This window comes from Megalobrama amblycephala, linkage group LG8 (genome assembly GCF_018812025.1).
Source record: "Megalobrama amblycephala isolate DHTTF-2021 linkage group LG8, ASM1881202v1, whole genome shotgun sequence".
NCBI lineage: Eukaryota > Metazoa > Chordata > Actinopteri > Cypriniformes > Xenocyprididae > Megalobrama > Megalobrama amblycephala.
The window spans coordinates 29496166-29520009 of NC_063051.1; the positions used below are offsets into that span (position 1 = coordinate 29496166).

A 23844-nucleotide genomic window follows, 5' to 3' on the forward strand; every position below is an offset into this window, starting at 1 on the left:
AACCAGGTTTGGTCCTCGGAGCTGTTCAAGCTCTCCCTGAGAGCCCCGTGGCCGATTCCCCTGAGACGGGACCTCCTCTCTCAGGCAAACAGAACGATCTGGCACCCACAGCCGGAGCTTTGGGCTCTGCACCTCTGGTCCCTCGATGGGAGCCGACCAGCCTCCCCGGGGACGTCCTAAATACCATTTCTCAGGCTAGAGCCCCGTCCACGAGACGCCTCTATGACCAGAAATGGTCTGTCTTTGTTGATTGGTGTTCCTCACGCAACATAGACCCTGTGGAGAGTGACGTATCCTTCATACTGTCTTTCCTCCAAGAACGCTTGGAAATGGGGCGCACCCCTTCTACTCTTAAGGTTTACGTAGCAGCCATTGCGGCGTTCCATGCTCCCATTGCTGGCCAATCAGTGGGACGTAACGGCCTTATAATCCGTTTCCTGAGGGGTGCTAGGCGATTGAATCCTCCTCGCCCCCTCACCGTTCCCACTTGGGACCTCTCGCTGGTCCTCAGGGCCTTAAAGGAAGCCCCCTTTGAGCCAATGGGTTCAGCCGATCTCAGGCCCCTAACGCTAAAGACCACTCTGCTGTTAGCACTGGCATCGGTTAAGCGCGTTGGCGATTTGCAGGCCCTCTCTGTGAGCCCTGCATGCCTTGAATTTGGGCCTGGAGACTCGAAGGTCGTTCTGAAACCTAGGCATGGCTACGTTCCTAAGGTGCTCTCAACCCCGTTTAGAGCTCAGGTCATCTCGCTTTCTGCTCTTCCTCCCTCGGCGGATGAACGAGAGCTAGAGCTACTCTGCCCAGTCAGGGCATTGAGGACCTATGTGGAGCGATCGCAGCCTTTCAGGCAGTCGGATCAGCTCTTTGTTTGTTTTGGTGGCCGCACCAAAGGGTCTCCGGTCTCAAAACAGCGCCTTTCCCGTTGGATAGTGGACGCTATTAACCTGTGCTACTCCTCACTGGGTGCAGACTGCCCCATAGGAGTCAGGGCCCACTCCACTAGAGGAATGGCTTCCTCGTGGGCTTGGTCCAACGGAGTTTCCATTCAAGACATCTGTGAGGCGGCCGGCTGGTCTTCGCCGTCCACTTTTGTCAGATTCTATCATCTCGATGTCCCGACCTTGCAAGCTCGGGTTCTTTCAGTGTGATTAAGCGGCCTCTGGCGAGTTCCGCCTCACACAACCCCAGGAATTATTTCCTTAAGTGTAACTAGGGTTCGATTAAGGCTTTGCCTTCTCGCTTGTCTTTTGGACCCACTCCCATGTGTCCAATTTCAGGCTATATCGTTCCCAGCCGTGGCACGGCGTAGTTGAATTCGTTCCCCATACGCAGTACGAGTGAAGTATCGAAAGGGAACGTACTCGGTTACTAACGTAACCTCGGTTCCCTGAGATACGGAACGAGTACTGCGTCACTTGCCGTGCCACGAGGCTGCGGCTTCAGGGTCGTCGCTTCAGTCGATTACACTGAAATCCTATGACGAAACACCTGCTTATATAGCCCCTAACCCCGCCCAATTCAGCGGGAATATTTGCACGCTTTGTCGCCATAGGCCGCGCAGCAATGCCGCGCCGTCATTGGTTCAACAACTTGTCTATGAGTGAACCAATGACGATGCAGTTACACTGCGTTATTGAAAAAGGCTTCAGCAGCGGGGAAAAAGGGAGACCTTTCCCCATACGCAGTACTCGTTCCGTATCTCAGGGAACCGAGGTTACGTTAGTAACCGAGTACGTTTTTTTCCAACATGGAGGTTTTAGATTACATTTTTTCACAATTTGAATGGCAGTTCACTTAAATAGTGCTGCTGTCACTTCTTGGCATGTCCTTTCAATTACACTATTTCATATTTCTCAGGATGGAGAATATGAAAGCAAAAGATTTATTGGAAGTCCAGAAATCTCACCAGCCAAGCAGGATATTCTCAAACATTTCTGTAGAAAATACAGAACAGTGCAGTCAATACAATTAAAAAAAAAAAAATCAGACAAAATTAACAAGCAATAATAAAACCCAATCTACATTTTCTGCTGCTACCAGGATTGATGATAACAATGTAGTTTGCAGTACAGGAGTATGAGGCTCAGTCACTGCTGATGGATTTTACATATTCATAAAGAATTATTAAAGAGAGGGTAACACTTTAAAATAAGGTTCATTAGTTAATGTATTAGCTAACATGAACTAACCATGAGCAATACATTTGTTACTGTATTTACTAATCTTCGTTAACGTTAGTTAATGAAAATACAGTTGTTCATTGTTTGTTCATGTTAGTTCACAGTGCATTAACTAATGTTGACAATATTTTAATAATGAATTAGTAAATGTTGAAATTAACATTAACAAAGATTAATAAATGATAATAAATGAACCTTATTGTAAAGTGTTACCAAAGAGAGAGTTATAAAGTAGGTGTTGAAATGTTACAGTGCTGCTGTACCTCCTTACAGTTATATTGGCAAGGCAGTTACCCACAAACTGCTTAAATGGCTTTTAACACATTATCTAATTCAAAGTGGCGTTGACCCAGAGCTTGGAGATTTACAGTGATCCCAGTCTTTTTTTTTTTTTTTTTTTTTCCCCAAACATCAGAATAGTGAAATGCTGATGTTTATACTAGAGGAACTGATAGTTACAGGTCAAATTTCAGCACTGTGTTTGACAGTTGTCTGTCTGTTTACATCACACTTACTAAGACATACTAAGTTGGTCCCCCTCCACTCTGGCACTGCATGTCCTTATTAAATGTTCTCTACCTGTCTCAGTGTCAGGTAGATCTGGTGATCGATGTGTGTTATCTGCTTATTAGTCCTTGGCTAATCCAGGCTCTTATCTCCACTCTCATGTGCTGACGGAAAGTTGGAATGCACTCCTCTTGTCAGGGATGGATTAGTGATGTTTATGAGATATTAAAAAGCACTGCTGAGTTTGCAGATCTAAAAAAAAAAAAAAACTTATACAGGAAGTGAGATCACTGCAACAATTAACTTCTGCAGAAGATTATTGGCTATGTGCAGAATAGCATACTAATCTATTTGTACAGTATATAAAAAATTTGAATCATGGAATTCCTGGTAATATTTGCACTATAGTATACACATACAACAGAATGTGTGGAATGTTGTATCCCAAAATACAGTGTGGTTGACTCTTTCCAATGGGGCAAATGAACTGCATACTTTTCCTCCTCATTATCTGATGATACATTTCAGTTAGTTGCACTGTATCTTTCAGCATATTCATTTGTGTTTCTTTTCTTGATATAACTTATTTCCAGCGTTCCTATTTGAATTGACTAGCTTGTTCTGACAGAGGTTAGTAAAGATTTGTAAATCACTACAGTAATTTGCTATACTAGTGTAACGAAGCTGGATCCATTTGCAAAGCTTTATTAAAGTGAGCGTAGTCGTACAGGCAGGGTCAAACGGGAGCAAACAGGAATAGCAAGGGACAGGCAGAATCGTAGTCAGGGTACAGGCAGTAGATAGAGGCAGGCAGATATCATTCACAGTCCAGGAAACAATACACAGTCCAAAGGTATGCAGCAGAGAATCGTAAACGGGTAAACAGACAGGATCGGAAACAGACAGGCAGACAGGATATAAACGCTCGGAATTGTAACACAGGTTAACAAGACTTCGCAATCAGGTTGTGTGTGATTGAGTCTCTTATAGTCCAGGTAATGTTCTAAGCTGTATGTGGCAACAGGTGATTGGTGTGGAGTGTGCATGTGACTGGCAGGGAGGATTATGGGAAATGTAGTCCGGGAACTGACAGGAACTGACGGTGATCGTGACAACTAGATTATTTAGATTGCTATACTAGCAATATTTAACTTTTGTAGTAGAATTAAAGTTTGAAAGCTAAGTTTGTTTGAACAAATCACACAAACACTTAAAAACATTTTTTTGGACTAAATAAATAAAAAACCTTTTACATATTGATAATAAGAGCCATTTTTAATAATTGATTATCAATAATTGATCATTAAGTAACAAATCAGCATATTAGAATGATGTCTGAAGGATCATGTGAAACTGAATACTAGAGTAATGGCTGTTGAAAATTCAGCTTTACCATTTTTTACTGTATTTTCAATCACATAAATGCAGCCTTAGTGAGCATAAGAGGCTTCTTTGAAAAACATTAAAAATCTTAAAGCTGCAGTCCGTAAGTTTGCCTCTTTGTCACCATCTCTGTTTGAAACTTGCAATTGCAGTTATTTGCGGAATTATCATTTTTACGTGGGTTGTGGATCAGCACGGCTACTCAGCGTGGATTAATTTAATGTTTGCTGTCAGTCACCACATCGGTGATACTGTATCACAGATTCTATGTCTTCGAAGTATGACCAAAATAAGAATTTTCACAGGAAAATGTCATCTAAAGGAGCAACAAATCTGCCACTTTTGTTCTAACCAACTGAGAAAAAAGCATAAATAGTGCTGCCAGTGGTGATTAAATCTAACGATCACTTAGCTTGCATCACGTCAAACCGTGCAATGATTATTATTCTTATACTTTGTTCTCAAATTGTTAATGTTAACAACATCAGCATTGCGTGACTGGATTTAGTGTGTATTAGCATTACCTGTAGATTTCAATTTCTGTAGCCACTCTGCAGTTGCTTTTGACTACTGGTGAATCTCTAGTTGTCACTGATTGTCATTTGGACCTTTCTGGATTACTATCCGCCATCAAAATTATAAGTTTAATTATTCCAGCTGAGAAAATGCTATAAACTATCCGCTACCAGTAGCATACTCACATATAGCGTATAGCTGGGACTAGTGTTGTCAAAAGTACCGGTACCGACTTGGTACCGAAATTTTGAAAATGTGACGATACCCGCATTTCTGTAGTACCGGTAGTACTGAGATTCCGGGTATATTCGGTACCCACTGATAAGGCTGTTGGCAGTATTTACTTGAATATGACACGAGTGAAGCGCAAAGCTTTGTTTACAAAAGAAATAATAGGTTAGCAATTAAATGTGACATCGCAGCCATGGAAACATAGGGTGAAGTCAGGTAAAGTGGGACACTTTTTGGTAAATTGCATTTTAAAGTCAAGTCAAGTCAAATTTATTTATATAGCGCTTTTACAATTGGTAATTGTTTCAAAGCAGCTTTACATATTAGAAGCACAGAAAAAAGGGAAGTGGTTAAAAATAAGCTGTACAAACAAGCGTGGTAATATGTAACATATACAAGATGGTGCTACATTAAGCCAATGTCGGCTGACTCCCAGGGGTGGAAAAAACCCCCTAGGAGAAAAACCCAGCGTGCTAACACTGGGAAAAAAGTCCTAGGAGGGAAAAAACCCCTTGGAAGATATATATAATATATGTAAATGGATATGGAGATCAAAATCTGAATTATACATTTTTATTATAGAGATTAAAAATAGATTATATATAAATATATGTAAGCGGATACGGGGATTAAAAATCTGAATTATAGATGCAGCCAGAACTGGATCTGTAGGCCCATTGTCTCCTGGGCTACGTTGTAGTCAGGTCCAGACACAGGTTCTCCATCTGATCTGGATACGGCCTGGATCCAGCACCCGGCAAACCTCAGGATAAGCAGAGAGACAGATATTAGCGTAGATGCCATTCTTATTCTGATGTACAGGTATATCTAGTGTTATAGGAAATGTTCTCGGTTCCGGCCGACCTAATTATTGCAGCGTAACAGTCCTTTAACGGATTTGAAAAATGTTAATGTATTGATAATGTGTTATGTGTATGCAAGAGCAAAGAGATGTGTTTTTAGTCTAGATTTAAACTGACAGAGTGTGTCTGCTTCCCGAACAATGCTAGGAAGATTGTTCCAGAGTTTAGGTGCTAAATAGGAAAAGGATCTGCCGCCTTCAGTTGATTTTGATATTCTGGGTATTATCAACTGGCCTGAATTCTGAGATCGCAATAAACGTGAAGGACTATAATGCATTAAGAGCTCACTTAGGTACTGGGGAGCTAAACCACCTAAATCAGTTAGAATGTATTAATATTGTATGTGTTTTGTATAAATAGATAATAATGAAGGCCACTATGGTGAAATTTTCCAAATGTATGTATTTATTAACAAACTGTTCATCTTTAAACACCATCTGACACCCTCTTCAGCAAACTGGAAGCAATCAGGTTGAGTGGGACACTTTGTTAGGGAAAGTGGGACACTATTTTATGGTTAAAATGAACATGAAAAATACAACCCCAATTCCAATGAAGTTGGGACGTTGTGTAAAACGAAATAAAACCAGAATACATGCATTGAAAATGTGTGGCGCATTATGAAGCGCAAAATACAACAACGGAGACCTTCAATTAATTAATACTTGGAAGGATTTTTTAAAATGCATTTCTGGAACTAATGCAAAAATTGTAACATTGTAAACTTCACTCTACATTCAATGAATGGAACTTTCATTAAGCCTACATCCTTTTACCACCTTTTAACAACTTCAGTGAACACATCCAAGACAGATGAAGTCATCATCATCCATAAGTCCGTTGAGCTCTCTGCAGGACTCATGATACCACCGTTGGCAGTGGCAGCAAGCCACCCATTCCTCATTGGCCTTTGGGTCGCTTGCATCCCCATAGACCCCCTTGCAACCAGTACAGGGGTCACTTCCCTGAACTGTTTGCAGGGCAGGAACGGCAGCTTTTTGGGGGCGGACACCAGCAGGCTTACGCACTTTGGTTGTTTTTGGGTTTTTTTTGTCTGCTTTGGCCTGGACAAAGTTGAAGTGTTCCTGGCTTGTTAGGTGGTAGCTGGGTGGCCTCGCCATCATCCTCTTCTTTCCCCTCTCTCTTGTAGGTACTTCAATAAGGTCTGAGAACCTTACAATGGAAGCCCACTCAGCTGTTGAAGTGCTGGGTAGAGAGGGTGGCCCAGTTGTGAGGGTGGAGGCATGGGGGGCTGGCCTAGTTGTGAGGGTGTAGACAAGGGGGGCTGGCCCCTTTGTGAGGGTGCAGGTATGCGCGGCTGGCCCCTTTGTGAGGGTGGAGACATGGGGGGCTGGCCTAGTTGTGAGGGTGGAGACAAGGGGGGCTGGCCCCTTTGTGAGTGTGCAGGTATGCGCGGCTGGCCCCTTTGTGAGGGTGGAGACATGGGGGCTGGCCTAGTTGTGAGGGTGGAGACAAGGGGGGCTGGCCCCTTTGTGAGGGTGGAGGTATGCGTGTCCTCATCAGGCTGGCTGGTTACCACCACTTCTTCCACACCAAAATAAATGTCCTCCTCTGACAACAGAAGGGTTTCTGATGTTTCCTCAATCACCCTTTCAGTGGTTTGGCTTGGCAAGAAAAGGTCAGTTGGAATGACTTTCATGGAGACAGGAAACATCCCTGAGGCTCGGAAACCTGTAGAAGAGTAATATGTATAATGATGCAATGTTAATAAGACAGTAAAAACAATGATCCACTTACTGCTAATCTTTTTATACAAATAATTCAAGACAACTAATTATTAATAAAAGAGTCAAACCTGCTTGGGCATTCTCAACAGTGGCGGCCTTCTTCCACGCGGGGCTGAACACAGAAAAGAAGAGCTGTTTTGGAAGCTTCTTCCCGCCTGTCTTTCTTGTCCACTTGCGTCCCAGTTCCTGCCAGTGGTGTTTCAGGCTTCGAAACAGCGATCTGTCTGCTGGCTGGAGGGCGTGGGTGGTGTGGGGAGGATAGCTCACTACATGGATATTATTTTTCTTCATGAGCTCCAAGAATTCCAGATTGAAGACATGGCTGTAGTGGCCATCTAAGAGCAGGACATGGGGTCTTGGATCCTCCTTAGGCAGCTGCTGGACAAACCGCTGGCCCCACTCCAGAAACAGCTGGGAGTTTATCCAGCCATTATCTGACACGCGGATAATTGCTTTTTCTGGTCGTTCCTCCAGCCACTCTGCCCTGAGCCTCTTTCCCTTAAAAATTACCATTGTGGGGGTGTAAGTCCCAACCGCATTGAACCCAGCCAGGACTGTTGTCGTTTCTCCTTTTTCCCCTGATGTTACCTGGAAGCAGGACTTGCCAGTCACCCCAACAACCTTTTTTGAGATGAAATGGTCCTGCGGTGGAGGAGTGACGTGTAGGTCTGAAACCATTGCTCAACTACTGTGAGATTCATCCCAGAGGCCCTTGCAGCTGAGAGTGATTCTGGCTTGCGGAGGCTCAGGTTTGGATTCCTTTTCATGAACCCCTCAAACCAGTAGTGACCGGCAGAAAAACCAGGGATGCCATTAATTTTGCCGTACTGGAACGCAATACGCCGTATATCACTGCGTTCCAGGGGAACCCCCTTTCAGCTAACATTTTAACAAGGCTAGCCAATTCACTCTCAGCCTGAGCTGAGAGCAGGGGGCTCTTACCTGAGGCATGGCGGTAGCCACTCACCAGCCCTTTCACTCGACTTTGCAGTGTTGATTTTGGGATGTTCCATGCCCTGGCTAGAAACCTTAATTTTGGTTTGTGTCCTTCAGTCACCTCCTGCTCATATTCTTCAATAGCCCCTGCCATTCTCTCTTCACTCCACTGGTTTAGTTTTCTTCCTTTCCTATTTTGCTGTCTTTTCCTTTTCTGTATTGCCCTGTCACTCCTTTTTTCTCTCTCTCTCTGTCCCTCTCCTCTCTGTATGGGTGCCATCTTGTGTATATTGAAAAATAAAAATGTTATAAAAATTTTATATTCAGACACATTATTATTACTTATAACTTATAACTTTAAAATGTTATCTTCTTGTTCATGAAATGGCTGCACTGTGTTTGCTAGCATTAGCCCTAAAAACTCAACCTGAAATGCACTGTCCCACTCAACCTAACACTGTGAGGTTGAGTGGGACAGTGCTGTGAATCTAATTTTCACAAATATTTTATACAGTTAGATGCTCATTGTTATTAATCTCTAATACACAGACAGTATAAATGTATGTAAAAGTAAAAGTTTTATTGTTACATCATAAGTGACAGAATTATCAACCTTATTATTCTGAAATAGATTTACACTTGCCCGGGTGGCTTACCGTGAGGTCCCAGGAGTCAAGCAATTTGAAAAATAACAACCGGACCACATCTGTGATGTCACACCAATCACAACCTTTATTTCATATCCAATAGACATTCAGCTACAACACAGTAACAATTGTTGTGATTGGCTTACAAAATTAACCCTTTACAGTACCCAAAAGCTTAAGTGTCCCACTCAACCTGATGTCCCACTCTACCTGAATTCACCCTTTTGGTTCATGCAGAATGACAGAGGTACGTGAGTCCACATTTAAGCTTTGTATTCTGTTTTGCGAATCGCGATCTGGTCATCCGATTAGCAGAGAATTTAACAATATTATTCCTCATGGAATCTCTGTTTCTTTTCCCAAATCTTCACTCACGCAGGGGATTATAAACGTTTCTTTCGTTCGCATTTAGGCCTATTATAGGCTATTCACATTCTTTACTGTGGTAAAGTAGAAAAAAAAACACCGTAGGACAGAAACCTTTTTGCTTGCACGTCAATTTCTATTTAACACAGTTTGCGCTTGTTATTAGACTTCAAGTCTAGGCGCGTCAAGTTTATTTGTACAGCGCGTTTCACACGCCAGTGATTTTTAGTTTCGTTTTCTCTGACAGCTCAAAATCAAACATAGCCTGGATATCTTGCCCCTGCGGAGGATAAAACTCGCTCTTCAGACCTTTTACAACAAGTGTCAGTTGCTTGTAACATCAGGAGAAAACATGAAGATATTATTAAAGAGAAATTGTCTCTTTCCTGCTCGTGTCCCACATCCCTCTCAAAGCGCACAGCAGTAGGCTATATCAAAGACTATAATAACGGGATATTGCATGACGCATCTTTGTGTGGAAATAAAAAACGAATGTTTTTAAAAAAAATAATATTTAACTTTCTTATTATTTAGGTTACCATTATTTACCTATATTTATTTCATAGATTTACAGGCTAGTATTGTTTCACTGACGGAATAGCTAAAATAAACACGCACGTTTGTTACCCCTGTTGAAAAAACGAGCATATGCTGGTAAGGTAGGTTTTGAAGCTGGTATGCTGGTTTGAGCTGGACCATGCTGGTCCAGGACCAGCTTAGGACCAGCATGGACCAGCATACACCAGCTCAAACCAGCACACCCACTTCATAACCTACCAGCATATGCTCGTTTTTTCAACAGTACAAAATGGATGTTTGAGCATTTATTTATTTATTTATTTTATATTTCAAAATTTATTTCACTGAGGCAGCCTATACACACACGCTCCAAATCATATTTAATGTTTTTAAAATAGGCTATATAAAATAGTAAAATAGTTCCAACAGATTTTGCTGTGGTACCGAAATTGGTACCGAGAACTGTAAAATTTTCATGGTATCGTTACCGACTACTGGAATTTTGGTACCGTGACAACACTAGCTGGGACTCTTCTTTCTGTTTACAGATGTGAAGTAATGAAGCAAATATGAACAGCTACATGCTCGAATTTCCCATGGAAACCCACCAGTACTCATTTTATTATAAAACATTACAAGCTTACCATTGTGAGTCAGGCTATGGTAAGGAGATAGATTTGAACACTGGCTGGTTATGTACTTGCTCAAATAGATTTTGGATAATTTTTAAGTGAAAAAAAGTTATGGAGAGCAGCTTTAATTATTCCAAACTTTTAATTGGTAGTGTTCAATATGTAAATGCTATGTGCCTTTATCTGATCTGATTAAACACTCCAGTTAACCACATTTTCACCTAAAAGTTGCTCCTAATGCAGAAATTTAAGTGAAACAATCCACACTGCATAAACATATACGTTGAATAAATATATTGGAATATTGCAATGAAATCAACCTTTTAAAAAGGCATCACCTGTATCACAAAGGTGTTTTCTTAGTTTTAAGTGTAGTTAGTCAAGTTTGTTTTTCTGTCTTATCTTTGGTGGTTCTATATTATCCATCGCTATATGCATACATTTATTTTTGAAATGTGAATATCCACAAATATATCCACCAATTAGTTTAATTGATTAGGGGAAACCCAATAAAATTAACCATATGTGTAATACTTGATTGTTATGCATACAGTAATACATAATGTATATATATATCTTTATGCATTTTTACATGCAGTAATTTAATAATGATCATCCAATTAGAGTCATTATCATGTTTGTCTCTAATCACTTTAGGCTTTTTTAATCAAATTCTTTTGGATGTTGAAATGTTTCAAAATTCATACTTGTAAATCAAGATCGCAATGTGGCATATTTATTAGTAGGTACAAGGTTATTTAACAACTGTAGTGGGCAGTTTGGAAACAATATTTTTATTGAAAAATTTAAAAGTCTTTAATTACTGTACCTTTGTTATATTTAACTTGTTCTTTACCATGAAAATAGCCATGGAAGCCAACAAACAAACCAATCTCCCGGGTGAGAACCGGCTCCAGCACGAGAGCCACCGTTAGCATTTATTACCATTTATTTATCATTTATTAAATTACCATTTATTTTGTAAAATGGTATGAGAAAGGTCAAGCGAGTAGTACTGTAGTCTTTCTTTAAATGTGACTTGTTTAATTTGTAGTGATAACTTGGTAGTATGTGTGATTTGTCCAAACCTATAGCAGACACAAATATATTTAATTAAGCAAACCTATGAAAAGAGCAAAACTGCAGTGTTTGCTCTGCTGCTTCCGTTAAAGGGTCATGAAACCCCAAAACACTTTTTTTTTTTTTTTTAGATATAAACAGATATGTATAGGCTGCACATCATGGAAAACTAGATTTAGAATTCTAGATCAGTGTTTACAGTCATCTCAGAATGTGCATAAATTAGACTCAAGTTCTCCACATTAATCTTAAACACAGCAGAACACCTGTTTTGAGATGTCTCTCACATTCCTTGTCCATATATTTATATATAACATGAAACCAGGTTATTCATGTGCATCATAATCACCTTTTTCAAAATCACCAGTGATATGTAAGCATGTAATTTGTAAAATGGTATTACAGACAATTATTTTTATATTGTAGTAGCAATAGCCTAAGGTTTACATGTGACGCAGATCTTAAAATCTGAGTGAAACATGTAGACAAAGGACATTAAGGGTTGGGTCACACGCAATGTAATCTCTTTGACCTTACTCACACTCCTGTCTGATACCCCACACCTTTACAACAGAGCTCCTCCCTAAACTGTGACAGGGGCATGGAATCCTGTTGCGGGTGTGTGAGTGTGAGATCTGTGTGTGTGGGAGGTGTGGCACTTCTTGTGTGTGTGTGTGTGTGTGTGTGTGTGTGTGTGTGTGTGTGTGTGTGTGTGTGTGTGTGTGTGTGTGAAAGAGAGAGAGAGAGAGAGAGAGCATGTTTCCTGTCTCACTCCTCTTCTCCTGGCCTTGTGGAAAGGTAAGATATCTCAGATTAGCCATCTGCCCAAACAACCCTTTTCAGCCCTGACGTCATTCTAATCAGGTCACAACAAGTAGCCTCTGCAGTGGATTTTCATCACTGCATGCATTAGGGCTGCTAATTACCAGTTCTGATAATCTATACAGCCAAACATGGAATAGATTGAGAAGAACTAATATAAAGGTGTAGTTGTGTAAGAACTGGCTATAGGCCAGATTTCTGAGATATGGCATATATCATTGAAACATACATACACTGTATATTAAAGGGTTAGTTCACCCAAAAATTAAATTTGTGTAATTAATTACTCGCCTTCATGTCAATCCAAACCCGCAAGACATTCATTCATCTTCAGAACACAAATTATTAAGATATTTTTGATGAAATCCAAGAGGTTTTTTATCTCCCATAGACAGCAATGAAGTGACCACATTCAATGTCCAGAGAAGTAGTAAAAGACATGTTTAAAATAGTCAATGTGACTACAGTGGTTCAATTTTAATGTTTTGAAGTGACGAGAATATTTTTTTTGTGTGCAAAAACAAAACAAAAATAACTACTTTATTTAACAATTTTTCCTCTTCCCTTTCAGTCTGTTATGCAGTTGGCACAGTGAACGCAGTGCAGAGCTTCCGTGTTTACATCCGAATGCCAGCTCAGTATTGGCCGAGGCTGTTCACGTGAGCACACAACACATGCGTGTGATGCTGACGCAGGAGCCGGCCAATACAGAGTCGTGTTCTGATGTAAACACGGAAGCTCTGCACCGCATTCACTGCGCCAACTGCATAACAGACTGAAAGGGAAAAAGACATTTTTTTGAATAAAGTTCTTTTTGTTTTGTTTTTGCACACAAAAAGTATTCTCGACGCTTCATAACATTAAGGTTTAACCACTGTAGTCATGTTGACTATTTTAACCATGTCTTTACTACTTCTCTGGACCTTGAATGTGGTAATTTCATTGCTTTCTAAGGGAGATAAAAAAAAAATCTTGGATTTCATTAAAAATATCTTAATTTGTGTTCTGAAGATGAACAAAGGTCTTACGGGTTTGGAACTACATGCGGGTGAGTACTTAATGACAGAAATTTTATTTTTGGGTGAACTAACCCTTTAAATATTGTGTGGAACAAAGTGCAAATGTGCTTGGATAGATTTCTTTGCTCTAATAAATATAATACAAACTTTGTAAATCTATTATCAAATCCAGTCAGTTAGAAAGATAAAAAGCCCTGGAGTCATATTTATTATGCAGGTAGAGACTTCCACTATCTAAATGAACTTACATTTTTTAAAATTGCCCTTAATTTTTTTTTTTTAAACCAGTGGTCCGATAATGGGCCATTATGTCTATTTAAAATGATATTGTCTCATAATTTGTAGCACATTCCTTTTTCAGCATCATCTTTTTCATCATACAAATTAGTTGCATCAACTGATGGAAAATGGTTAAATGGATTCATATTTGACCCTGTAGTGGCATGCATTAACATTAGAGAAAAATGGCACGTCTGCTCTCAGATTCAGACCAGCTTTGTTTATCTGAGCCACTGTTTATGCACCTGCTTGACACTCAGCGCTTTGTTTCTCTACCCCTTTACATAATAACAAGGCTTTAATAGTGGCCAAACCATTGAAAATTTCTGAAACATTTCCATTAACGAAATAACATCAGACTAAAGCTGCTGTGACAATGTAACAGGAAGTCACCCTAATCATCTAAACATTGGTCTTTGAAGGGATAATTCACCCAAACATTAACATTGTGTCATCATCTACTCTGCCTCACGTTGGTCGAAACCCATGTTTTTTTTTTGTTTTGTTTTTCTTTCAATAAATACAAAATTAGTTATTAAACATACTTTTATCATCCATGCTTCTATTACAACAGTCCTCTCAAATTTAAGACTGATTAGACTCTCCTTGAATTACAGACTTTTTATATAAAAATGCTATTTTTAAGTTTTCCATCTGGGTTTAGAACACAACAGTACAGAATATGCATTTTAAAAAGTGCTTAATGAGTTATTGTAATGTTAACTGTTGATTCGGGTGATAAAGATTTCTATTAAACCTCAGCGTCACAATAACATGGTATTATTATCTCCTATCTTGATCAGTCTGTGGTTTTCCAAGGGACTGCTCATAAATAGATAACCAAGGTGAATTTTCATCTGCTTCTGCTCCTCTCAACTGTGGGGTCCCTCAAGATTCTGTTCTTGGTCTATTCTGTTTTTAAAAAGCATAGTGTTTCTTTTCGTCGTTCCAATATGACATGACACGCATATCTATCTGCCACTTAAGAAAACATGAACAATGCTTTAAAGCCCTTGCTGAGAACAGTGGTTTTCAATCCTGGTCCTAAGGACCCACAGCTCTGCACATTTTGTGCAGTATATCCATCTTATCTGACAAACTCAGTCTTAAAAATCCATCTTTTATCCTTGCCATTTAATCACACTGAAAGATAAAATGTGTTTATTCTTGTTTCCATTTTATGAGGTTGTATTTTTCAGTGTATTAATTTTGGTCTTTTCTTCAAACAAAGCTATGTATGGTTTTAGAAGACACAAAATAGCCTGAACATTTTATTAAACATAAATAACAGAAATCATAGAGGTTTTGGAGATGAGGAAGCTGAATTACAGTTATGGGTAAACTATTCCTTTAATTTTTTTTTTTTTTTTTTTTTTTTTTGTCTTTCGCGATTTAATTATATAATTTCATAATTATAATATATATAATTATAAAGTTATATTATATTATATAGTTCATTGAAATTATGTCCCATTGAAATTTTATTGAAAGATTACAGCATAACTAGCATCAAGTGCCTTTAAGGAATGCATTTTCACCCTTCGTGATACTGACATGACTTAATCTTTCTCTTCTACTATAGGTAGGTCCAGCAGGATCTCAGTTTGGTTTGTTAGCCTGTCTTTTTGTGGAGCTGTTCCAGGCCTGGCAGATGTTGGAAAAGCCATGGAAGGCTTTCCTGAAGCTATTATGTATTGTTCTCTTCCTTTTCTCCTGTGGCCTTCTGCCCTGGATTGACAACATTGCTCACATCTTTGGCTTCCTCAGTGGTCTTCTCTTGTCCTTTACTTTCCTTCCGTATGTGACTTTTGGCACCTTAGACAAGTACCGCAAACGTGCTCTTATTTTGTTGTCGCTGCTTGTCTATGTGGGGTTGGTGTCCTCACTTATTGTCTGGTTCTACATATACCCCATAAACTGGCATTGGCTAGAGCATCTGACCTGCTTGCCCTTTACTAGCAAGTTTTGTGAACGCTATGACATTGATCATGTGGTACACTAGCTTTGTTCTTTGTAGGCTAAAACTTTCTCCATGGACTGCGAGGGAAAGGAAGCTGAATCCCCATTTAAAAAATAAAAAAAAAAAGAATAAGAAAAAAGAGGAAGACAACAAATAATTCCATATTAAGTTTGTAACCCTAAAATGCAAAATGGCCAATGTTTCCCTAAGCAGTTCAGAACATCTCTAACTCACTAACTCTGATAATGTGCAGGTAAACTGATGTGTTGTTACTGAAGCCTGTTCTGTACTCTTGCTGTCCATTTAGCTTAAAATATCTGACAGTAAATGTCCTTCCAAAATGATTGTGTTCAGTAAGCTTTATACTCTTTTCATCTGTCCTTAAACTTTTTTTTAAAAAATGCAGCTGTTAACTTCACACTAACAATCACTGAAATATAAAATACCATTCACATAATGGTTAATTTCCTATTATTTTGGCTGTTTGTATTTGCCCAAAGAACTGCAGAGCAATTAAATAAACTCCAAAGAGTCATTTCACTTAACTGCTATGAATAATAAGGTTTAATACCTCTATAGACAACTTAAAACCTCTGTCATTTATCAACATAGTAGGAGTTTGAATGTTCAACATAGTAGGAGTTTGAGGGAAAGGAAGCTGAATCCCCATTTAAAAAATAAAAAAAAAAGAATAAGAAAAAAGAGGAAGACAACAAATAATTCCATATTAAGTTTGTAACCCTAAAATGCAAAATGGCCAATGTTTCCCTAAGCAGTTCAGAACATCTCTAACTCACTAACTCTGATAATGTGCAGGTAAACTGATGTGTTGTTACTGAAGCCTGTTCTGTACTCTTGCTGTCCATTTAGCTTAAAATATCTGACAGTAAATGTCCTTCCAAAATGATTGTGTTCAGTAAGCTTTATACTCTTTTCATCTGTCCTTAAACTTTTTTTTAAAAAATGCAGCTGTTAACTTCACACTAACAATCACTGAAATATAAAATACCATTCACATAATGGTTAATTTCCTATTATTTTGGCTGTTTGTATTTGCCCAAAGAACTGCAGAGCAATTAAATAAACTCCAAAGAGTCATTTCACTTAACTGCTATGAATAATAAGGTTTAATACCTCTATAGACAACTTAAAACCTCTGTCATTTATCAACATAGTAGGAGTTTGAATGTTTTGAACTATAGCTTCCTGTACTTCTGTTCCTGGATTGCAAGAACATGTCTTTCAATCCTGTTTTTGAATTGAACAAGTGGAACTGTTGATGACAGCCAGCTATAATGTCATGTATGGCTTCCTTTGGAACAGAATGTATTGGTTTTTGTTTGTTTGTTTGTTTGTTTGTTTGTTTGTTTTTTTTGTCTCCTTTCATTGTTTACTGAGTGCTGCACTTGTGCCTTAAAAGAGAACAGGAGTGACAATCATACAATCTGGAATATTTTTATGTTAAAGGTATTTGAACATATGATTAGAGATGGACCAAATAACTAGTGCTTCAAATAATAATACAAATAAGTTTGGGAATGATATTTTCTGTGAAACAAATATGTTTATTTTTTGTCCTTCATAATTTGTTTGCAAAAAAAAAATAAAAAATCCTTAAATGTGACTAATTCTCTGTGCCTTATTTAATAAATAAAAGCATCGTTAAGACCAGAATGATGATCATGTGAACGCTACAGAAATTTACACAATGACTTGGACTAATCTAAAGAGGGAAAAGAGCAAACATTCTGAAAAATATATTCTTTATTTATTTTTACTTACAAAATGTACAAAATCATAGATGTCTTGATTCAAGACTGTGGAGGCATAAGTGGTGGATTTCTACAGGGAAAGGCAATGGAAACCAGTCTTAAACATCTCAAATTCTCTGTCATACATTTAGGTGATGATTTCTGTTTTGCAACACCTCTGTACATGGAACATTAACTGTTCAATCCTTCGCTTTAAAGCAAGTAAACAAATAATTTTAATTAATAAATTAAATAGTACTGGTGCCTAACCAATAGTTTTTTCATGTTTATGAGATTGTATATTAAACGTTTGTCTCATTGGCACTCACAGACATACCAGCCCAACACTGTATGCTCTCTTGTGGCTTTTTTCATAAGAGATCACAGTGGAAAAGTGTTCAGTTGATGCTATTTTAATGCTTCCATTGAATAGACACACATCTAAAGCACCCACAAGTCACTGAACACAAAAACTAGCCCAAAGTAGGTTTACAGCTGAACCACTGCCTTATCTTTCCAGGCTTGACCTCTGATCTCACAACAGAAAATCTGTCATGAATTAAACATGTGCAGGAGTAATAAAAAAAATAAAATAAAATAAAATATAGGGAAATGCATAACAATAACAAATACAATACAAAATAAACAATAATAAATAAACCTAGTCTATTAGATCAGTGGTTCTCAAACCTGTCCTGGGGACCCCCTACCACTGCACATTTTGCATGTCACCCTCATCTAACACACCTGATTCAAGTCATCAGCTAATTAGTAGAGACTGCAAGAGTTGAATTGGGTGTGTTAGATGAGGGAGACATGCAAAATGTGCAGTGGTGGGGGGTCCCCAGGACAGGTTTGAGAACCACTGTATTAGATAACCTGACTTTGAGGAAAAAGACATGATGAATTAAAATAATAATAAATATTAGCCATCACTGTTATGGTTGAAAAAAGGGTGGGATGCAGTTTGCTATAATGTTCCCTTTTTCTTTTCTTTAAAAAAAAAAAAAAAAAATGTTTTTAACCATCTTTGCTAAACTGAATAAAGTCTTACAAAAGTGGACACAAGTATAACTACACAATATCTACACCAAAACCAAAAGCTGCTTCAACACACCAACTGCTTCACACGTTGGCCTTTTGGGGAAACAAAATGATCCACGACTAGTGATCCCTTAACAGCCACTGTTACGACGCATGAATGCATGTCCCCGTACAGGATAATACATCTCGATGAAGGTAAGTGGCCCTACAGTGATTTCAGAAGGACCCTGCCCTTTAAAGCCAGACTTCTGGTAGAAGGGCACCAGGAAGTCCTCACACATGAGCACAGCACGGCGGACATATGGCAGACAGCGCAGATACTGCAAGTAACGCCACAAGAGGATGGATCCTTTTCCCTGCTGGCGGAAGGTCCGGTGGACTGCCAGCACATGGATATGGACAGTAGTCCCATGAGGCTTATGAAGGGTCAGTGCATCCTATTAAGGGAGACAACAAAAAAAAAATCATGTACACCAATTACAAGAAACATAAACAACTACACGTTAAGATTAAATAATAATATGACACTTTTTAAAATCATTAGTTTCTGACAATAGCGAATAAATGATTTGAAGGTTAGATTACATTGGTAAGACGGTCCTGGTCCCAGAGTGATCCAATGATAAAAGCAACAAGCCTCCCCTGTTCAAACCAGCCCAAAGAAAGCTCAGGACAGAGGGTGAGGAAGTGTCGGACCTCATCCAGATGAAGAGGACATTCCCCAGAAACAGATATAAAAGCTGAGCGACAAAACGAGAAAATAACTTATATATATATATATATATATATATATATATATATATATATATATATATATATAGTACACATAGTAACCAAATGTAGGCTATGTATAGCCGGCTATTTATTAATATCAAAACATTAAATTTTACATTTAACACTATACAAAAGTCGTTATAGTCGCTAAACTTAACGGAATGGCAAAATTAACAAAAGAGCAAAGTGTAGGCCTATGAAAAACATTGTTCGGCAAAATAATTAATAACGCAATTCGCTGGTTGTAATAGGAGTGTTGTAGTTTTGTCTCACCCTCTCTCTCTATTTCGAACACACTGATAGCGTCCTCAGTGTTGAGCGAGCGGAACTCGCTGGCGGGGAGCGTGTGCCGGCGCTGGCGGCCAGGGGAGATCGGAGCTCTCATGTGGATAGGCTTCAGGAAAGGCAGTGCGCTCACTACTGACATTTCTGCTGCTTTTAAAATCTCCTATGTCTTTAAATAAAGAAATAATATTCAAATACAGGTGTTCGAATTCTAAGAGCTGTGTCAAATGTGAATCATGGAGAGGCGAACCATGAGCATTTATACCCTTCGATCTGCTTAAGATCCATTAGTCATCATAAGCCTTAAACCAGCCCCCATTTCACCATTAATCACGTTTACTGAAACCGCGTGAGTGTGTTTGATGGTAAATAGACAGAGATTGTTAAACCCGTTGGATATGGTTAGAAACTGTTTTTTTTTTTTTTTTTTTTCACCCATTAAACCAAAGTGGCAAACTATTTCAGACATCTGATAAGAAAGTCTGGATTAAAGCAGTACCTGTACAAACAAATCACCTTCACTTGGGCTGACGGCTCAGTACATTTCCAGCAAAGCTGGTGGATTAGAGTTATTTACAATAAAGACAGATGATGACTGTACAGAGCTATATCAAGCAATATCACAAGCAATATTGCTATTGTAATTCTGAGCATTAGCAGGACTGATTCTGACATAGGCACATTATATGCTGATATTCAGTGCAACTGCACGACTGTGAGTGAAATATTGTTTTAATACAACAGTAGTAGTAATTTATTGACCTTAAGTAACATAAAAATGGCTAGCTAGTTATTAAAGCCATGTTTTCTTCTCTGCAAACAAAAATAGTTCCAAGCCACTTTGCATTTTAACAGCCTACAGGATAAAATCGGTCTGGAACAGTGGAGTGGAGTGAGAGATTTTCCCATAAAAATTTTTCCCTCACATAATTATCATTGGTTGGGCCTATAGGCTATGTATTTATTTTTAAATGTAAAATATGTTAATGTGGTGAGCTATTACTCATAAAGTACTGTATGTATGAATTAACTACTGCAACGAACGTTTCATTCAAGACTGATTCCTGACAAAGTACATTAAACTAACAATCCGAGTTCAACAGCAGCCTTTATTTGCTGTCAGACACTGACACCATGTGGCTGATCTCTCAACTGATCATGTGTTTGGGTGGGAGCAGCAGATGAATTATCACAAACATAAAAGACTTATCCAGTCAGCACTATATGTGATGTCCACACACACACACACACACACACACACACACACACACACACACACACACACACACACACACACACACACACACACACTAGGCCTACTCCCAGAGAGCAACATACTGTCGGCCCAGATTCAACCCACATCTGGCCCACGTGGAATCCACTACAACACTCTATGGCTTAGCAATGCCTCAACACAAATCCAGTTATAGAGTGATTAGAGATACCAAACCAATACATATGGTAGCTACACAGTGTAGCCTACACTACATTTTATTGCAACATACAACGAGAAAAAAAAAAGTTAGGCCAACTATATGATTCATTTAAAAATATTTTCTTTATGTTTTTCTCACTTAAGTCTCTTTCTCATTGATCGCCAGATTTGTTCTTTGGAAAAAAAAAAAAAAAAAAAAAAAAAAAAAAACACGTTGCTGTTTGGTTTGTATTTATTTGTTGTGTTGTGTAAGGCTACAAAACAACCATACTGTCCAAATGATAAAAGCACTTTTGAATACTTGTGACTACGGTATCATTTTACTTATATTGAGCTGCCAAAAAGGAAAAATACCAACTATGACCAGCTAAAAGTCTATTCTCAGATTAATTGTTTTTGCAGTGTTTAAAAATGTACAAATGGTAATGGATTTTTTGAACCTGAAAACCAAAAACTCTTTCAAAGAAATCGATTTGGAGCTTTTCTTACCTTTTGTTCACCAGAATGACGTCAACTTCACTCATCAGCATTTTTCGTTGTTTTCTTGTTTTGTTTTGTTTTTGTTTTGTTTTGTTTTTTTAAATCCATTTCCTTTGTGCTTCTGACTGAATGAAACTGGGCAGGTAATTGGCCTAAAAGCATATACCCCTACCTAGCCCCTGATGTGGCAATAGGGATTCAGCACATTTCATTGCTCACAACAAAGTGTGGTGGATTCTTTTGCTCTATGATTGACTTAGTTTACACAACAGCGATGTACTAAAAACGGAAAAGTTTTTCCTCTGTGTTTTTTCACATACAGAAGACAAAGTTGTCAACTAGGACAATGATTTGATCTTCATGGGTACTTAGCCCTCAGTGAGAATGTGTAGCAAGAGACCATTGAATAAGTGGTGCCTCTTTGTAAACTGGCACCACTATATTACTATATAGGCTAATAAATCAAAGTACCCTACCAGTACTTAAATTGGTACCAAGTCAATACAAAAACTTTATAAATTATATAATGATACCATTCTTTCAGCAGTACAGTTCAAATCATTGCACGTGTAAGCTACTGTTTGACTAACAGAAAACTGTCATATTATTATTAACAAGTACTGTGGTAACATCTTACAATATGGGTGCATTAATATGCATTAATTCATGCTTAACCAATGCACAGATAATCACGTTAATGTATGAGTCACAAAGAACTAAACCATTAATTAATGATTACTGCATCAGCAACAAATAAAGAGTCTATATGATTAATAGATGAAGTAAAATAGGATTTGCTATTAATTAAATGTGTCATCATGTATTAATTCCTTAATAATATATAGTATTAACTAATAGTGTAAATTAATGTGTTAATTATGGTTATGGGTTTTGACATCCCCTCTAAAGGTCTGTTGGGCAGTTGCACATGCAGTGAGTTTAATGTCAGAGAATGTGTTTGAAGGATGGGTAAGTTGGGCTGCACACAAATATATCAGCACACTAGAATCTGAACTACTGACTGCTATTACACTGTGTTTAAACTGTACGTGACCATTATCACGTCATGCTGCAATAGCTGTCTACACTGTACATGACAGACCATTGCAAGTCCATTTGTCCTTCGTAACAGAAGTAACGCAAGAGTTTACTTCTGTTACTTAACAATTAATTATCTGCCTCAACAAATGAATTAAAGCAGACAATTGGAAGTTGAAATACATGCACTGTAAAACCAAATAGTTAAATTAATGAAATGAGATTCACTCAAATAATAATGAAAGTTAATTGTACTATATAGAAAAAAAGTTGTGTGAGCTCAAAATTTGATTGTAGTAAGCTGAACTTAATATGATTGAGTTGCAGCAGATTTCTAATTCCCAGCATGCTTTGCATCAGACTGTATAAGGAAAATAAATGTTGAAATTACATGTTATTTTGTGTGTTTTAGCACACGATTAACATAAGTGTCACAAACAGAAGAGGACAGATGAGGTAAGTGATAAACAGGTCTTTATTGCAGGTAGACGTGAGCAGAGCAGGAACACAACAGGTAAGGATATTTGAAGCAGGATAGTTTGTAATTTAGCTGAGGGTAATACAGTGTCTCTGGTGCAGGTGGCGTTGTAAACAGACAGATGAACAAGGGCACAGGATGATGAAGACAATGAGGGATCCAGGCAACTCAGCAGAGATTGAGTCAACTAGATCATCCACTGTGAAGGCCTCATCGACACGACAGCCAGCATGATGAATCCTCAACTGGATGGAACTGGAATAAATACTTTGAATGTTGCGATCCCATCGGACTTTTGATAGCTACCTGAATCGTAACAAAGCACTGTTTGCCAGAGGAGAACTGCCCCCTCCGACTAAGCCTGGTTTCTCCCAAGGTTTTTTTCTCCATTTTAACACCTGTTTGCCACCTGATGTCACCTGTTGGAGTTTGGGTTCCTTGCCGCTGTTGCCATTGGCTTGCTTAGTTGGGGACATTTGACATTTGATATTCAACAGTGTGTAGGGAAAACACCCTAGGAAGTAAAATTAGCTCAAATGAAATATTTATAGGGAATTATAAAGAGTTGTTTAGATTACGACCGAGCAACTGAGTCGTCCAGCGTTCATTTGCTCGAGCTGTAATAAGCTCTTGTATCGGATATAAATATCCGACAATCGTGAAAACACTGATTAAAGCCCGGTAACTTGATCACAGTTTAAGACATTAAATCATAAAGCACATAATACAAGACACTTTCTTTTAAAATCTACAAGAGATTTTATTTATTCTAACACAAGCTAAGCTACCACGAACACACACATACATACATACATACATCCATACATACATACGTTCATTCATACGCGTTGCAGTGAGACAGGAAGTGAGA

General features: G+C 38.5%; 2 protein-coding genes across 4 annotated transcripts in view; one reads left to right on the forward strand and one right to left on the reverse strand.

The window, feature by feature from the left end:
- Window positions 1-17312, forward strand: part of LOC125274244 (inactive rhomboid protein 2-like) — a 103079-nt gene extending 85767 nt beyond the window's left edge. Inside the window, exons 19-20 of one of the 3 annotated variants that reach the window (XR_007186215.1) lie at window positions 15311-15830; window positions 16394-17312. Coding sequence is in view for 1 of the 3 variants with exons in the window: in XM_048200454.1 (XP_048056411.1) it covers window positions 15311-15730 (420 nt within the window). In the remaining 2 variants the exon portion in view is untranslated. Of the gene's footprint in view, window positions 1-15310 lie in introns of all 3 variants that reach the window. The other 2 variants (XR_007186216.1, XM_048200454.1) reach the window with 2 other exon arrangements.
- Window positions 17313-18231: 919 nt separating this feature from the next.
- aanat1 (arylalkylamine N-acetyltransferase 1) lies at window positions 18232-19955 on the reverse strand. The gene is made up of 3 exons (XM_048198484.1): window positions 19531-19955; window positions 19069-19223; window positions 18232-18920 (listed from the first exon to the last, which is right to left on the reverse strand). The coding sequence occupies exons 1-3, from the start codon at window positions 19682-19684 to the stop codon at window positions 18615-18617; spliced, it is 615 nt and encodes a 204-aa protein (XP_048054441.1). The 5' UTR covers window positions 19685-19955; the 3' UTR covers window positions 18232-18614.
- Between the last annotated feature and the right edge of the window lie 3889 nt (window positions 19956-23844).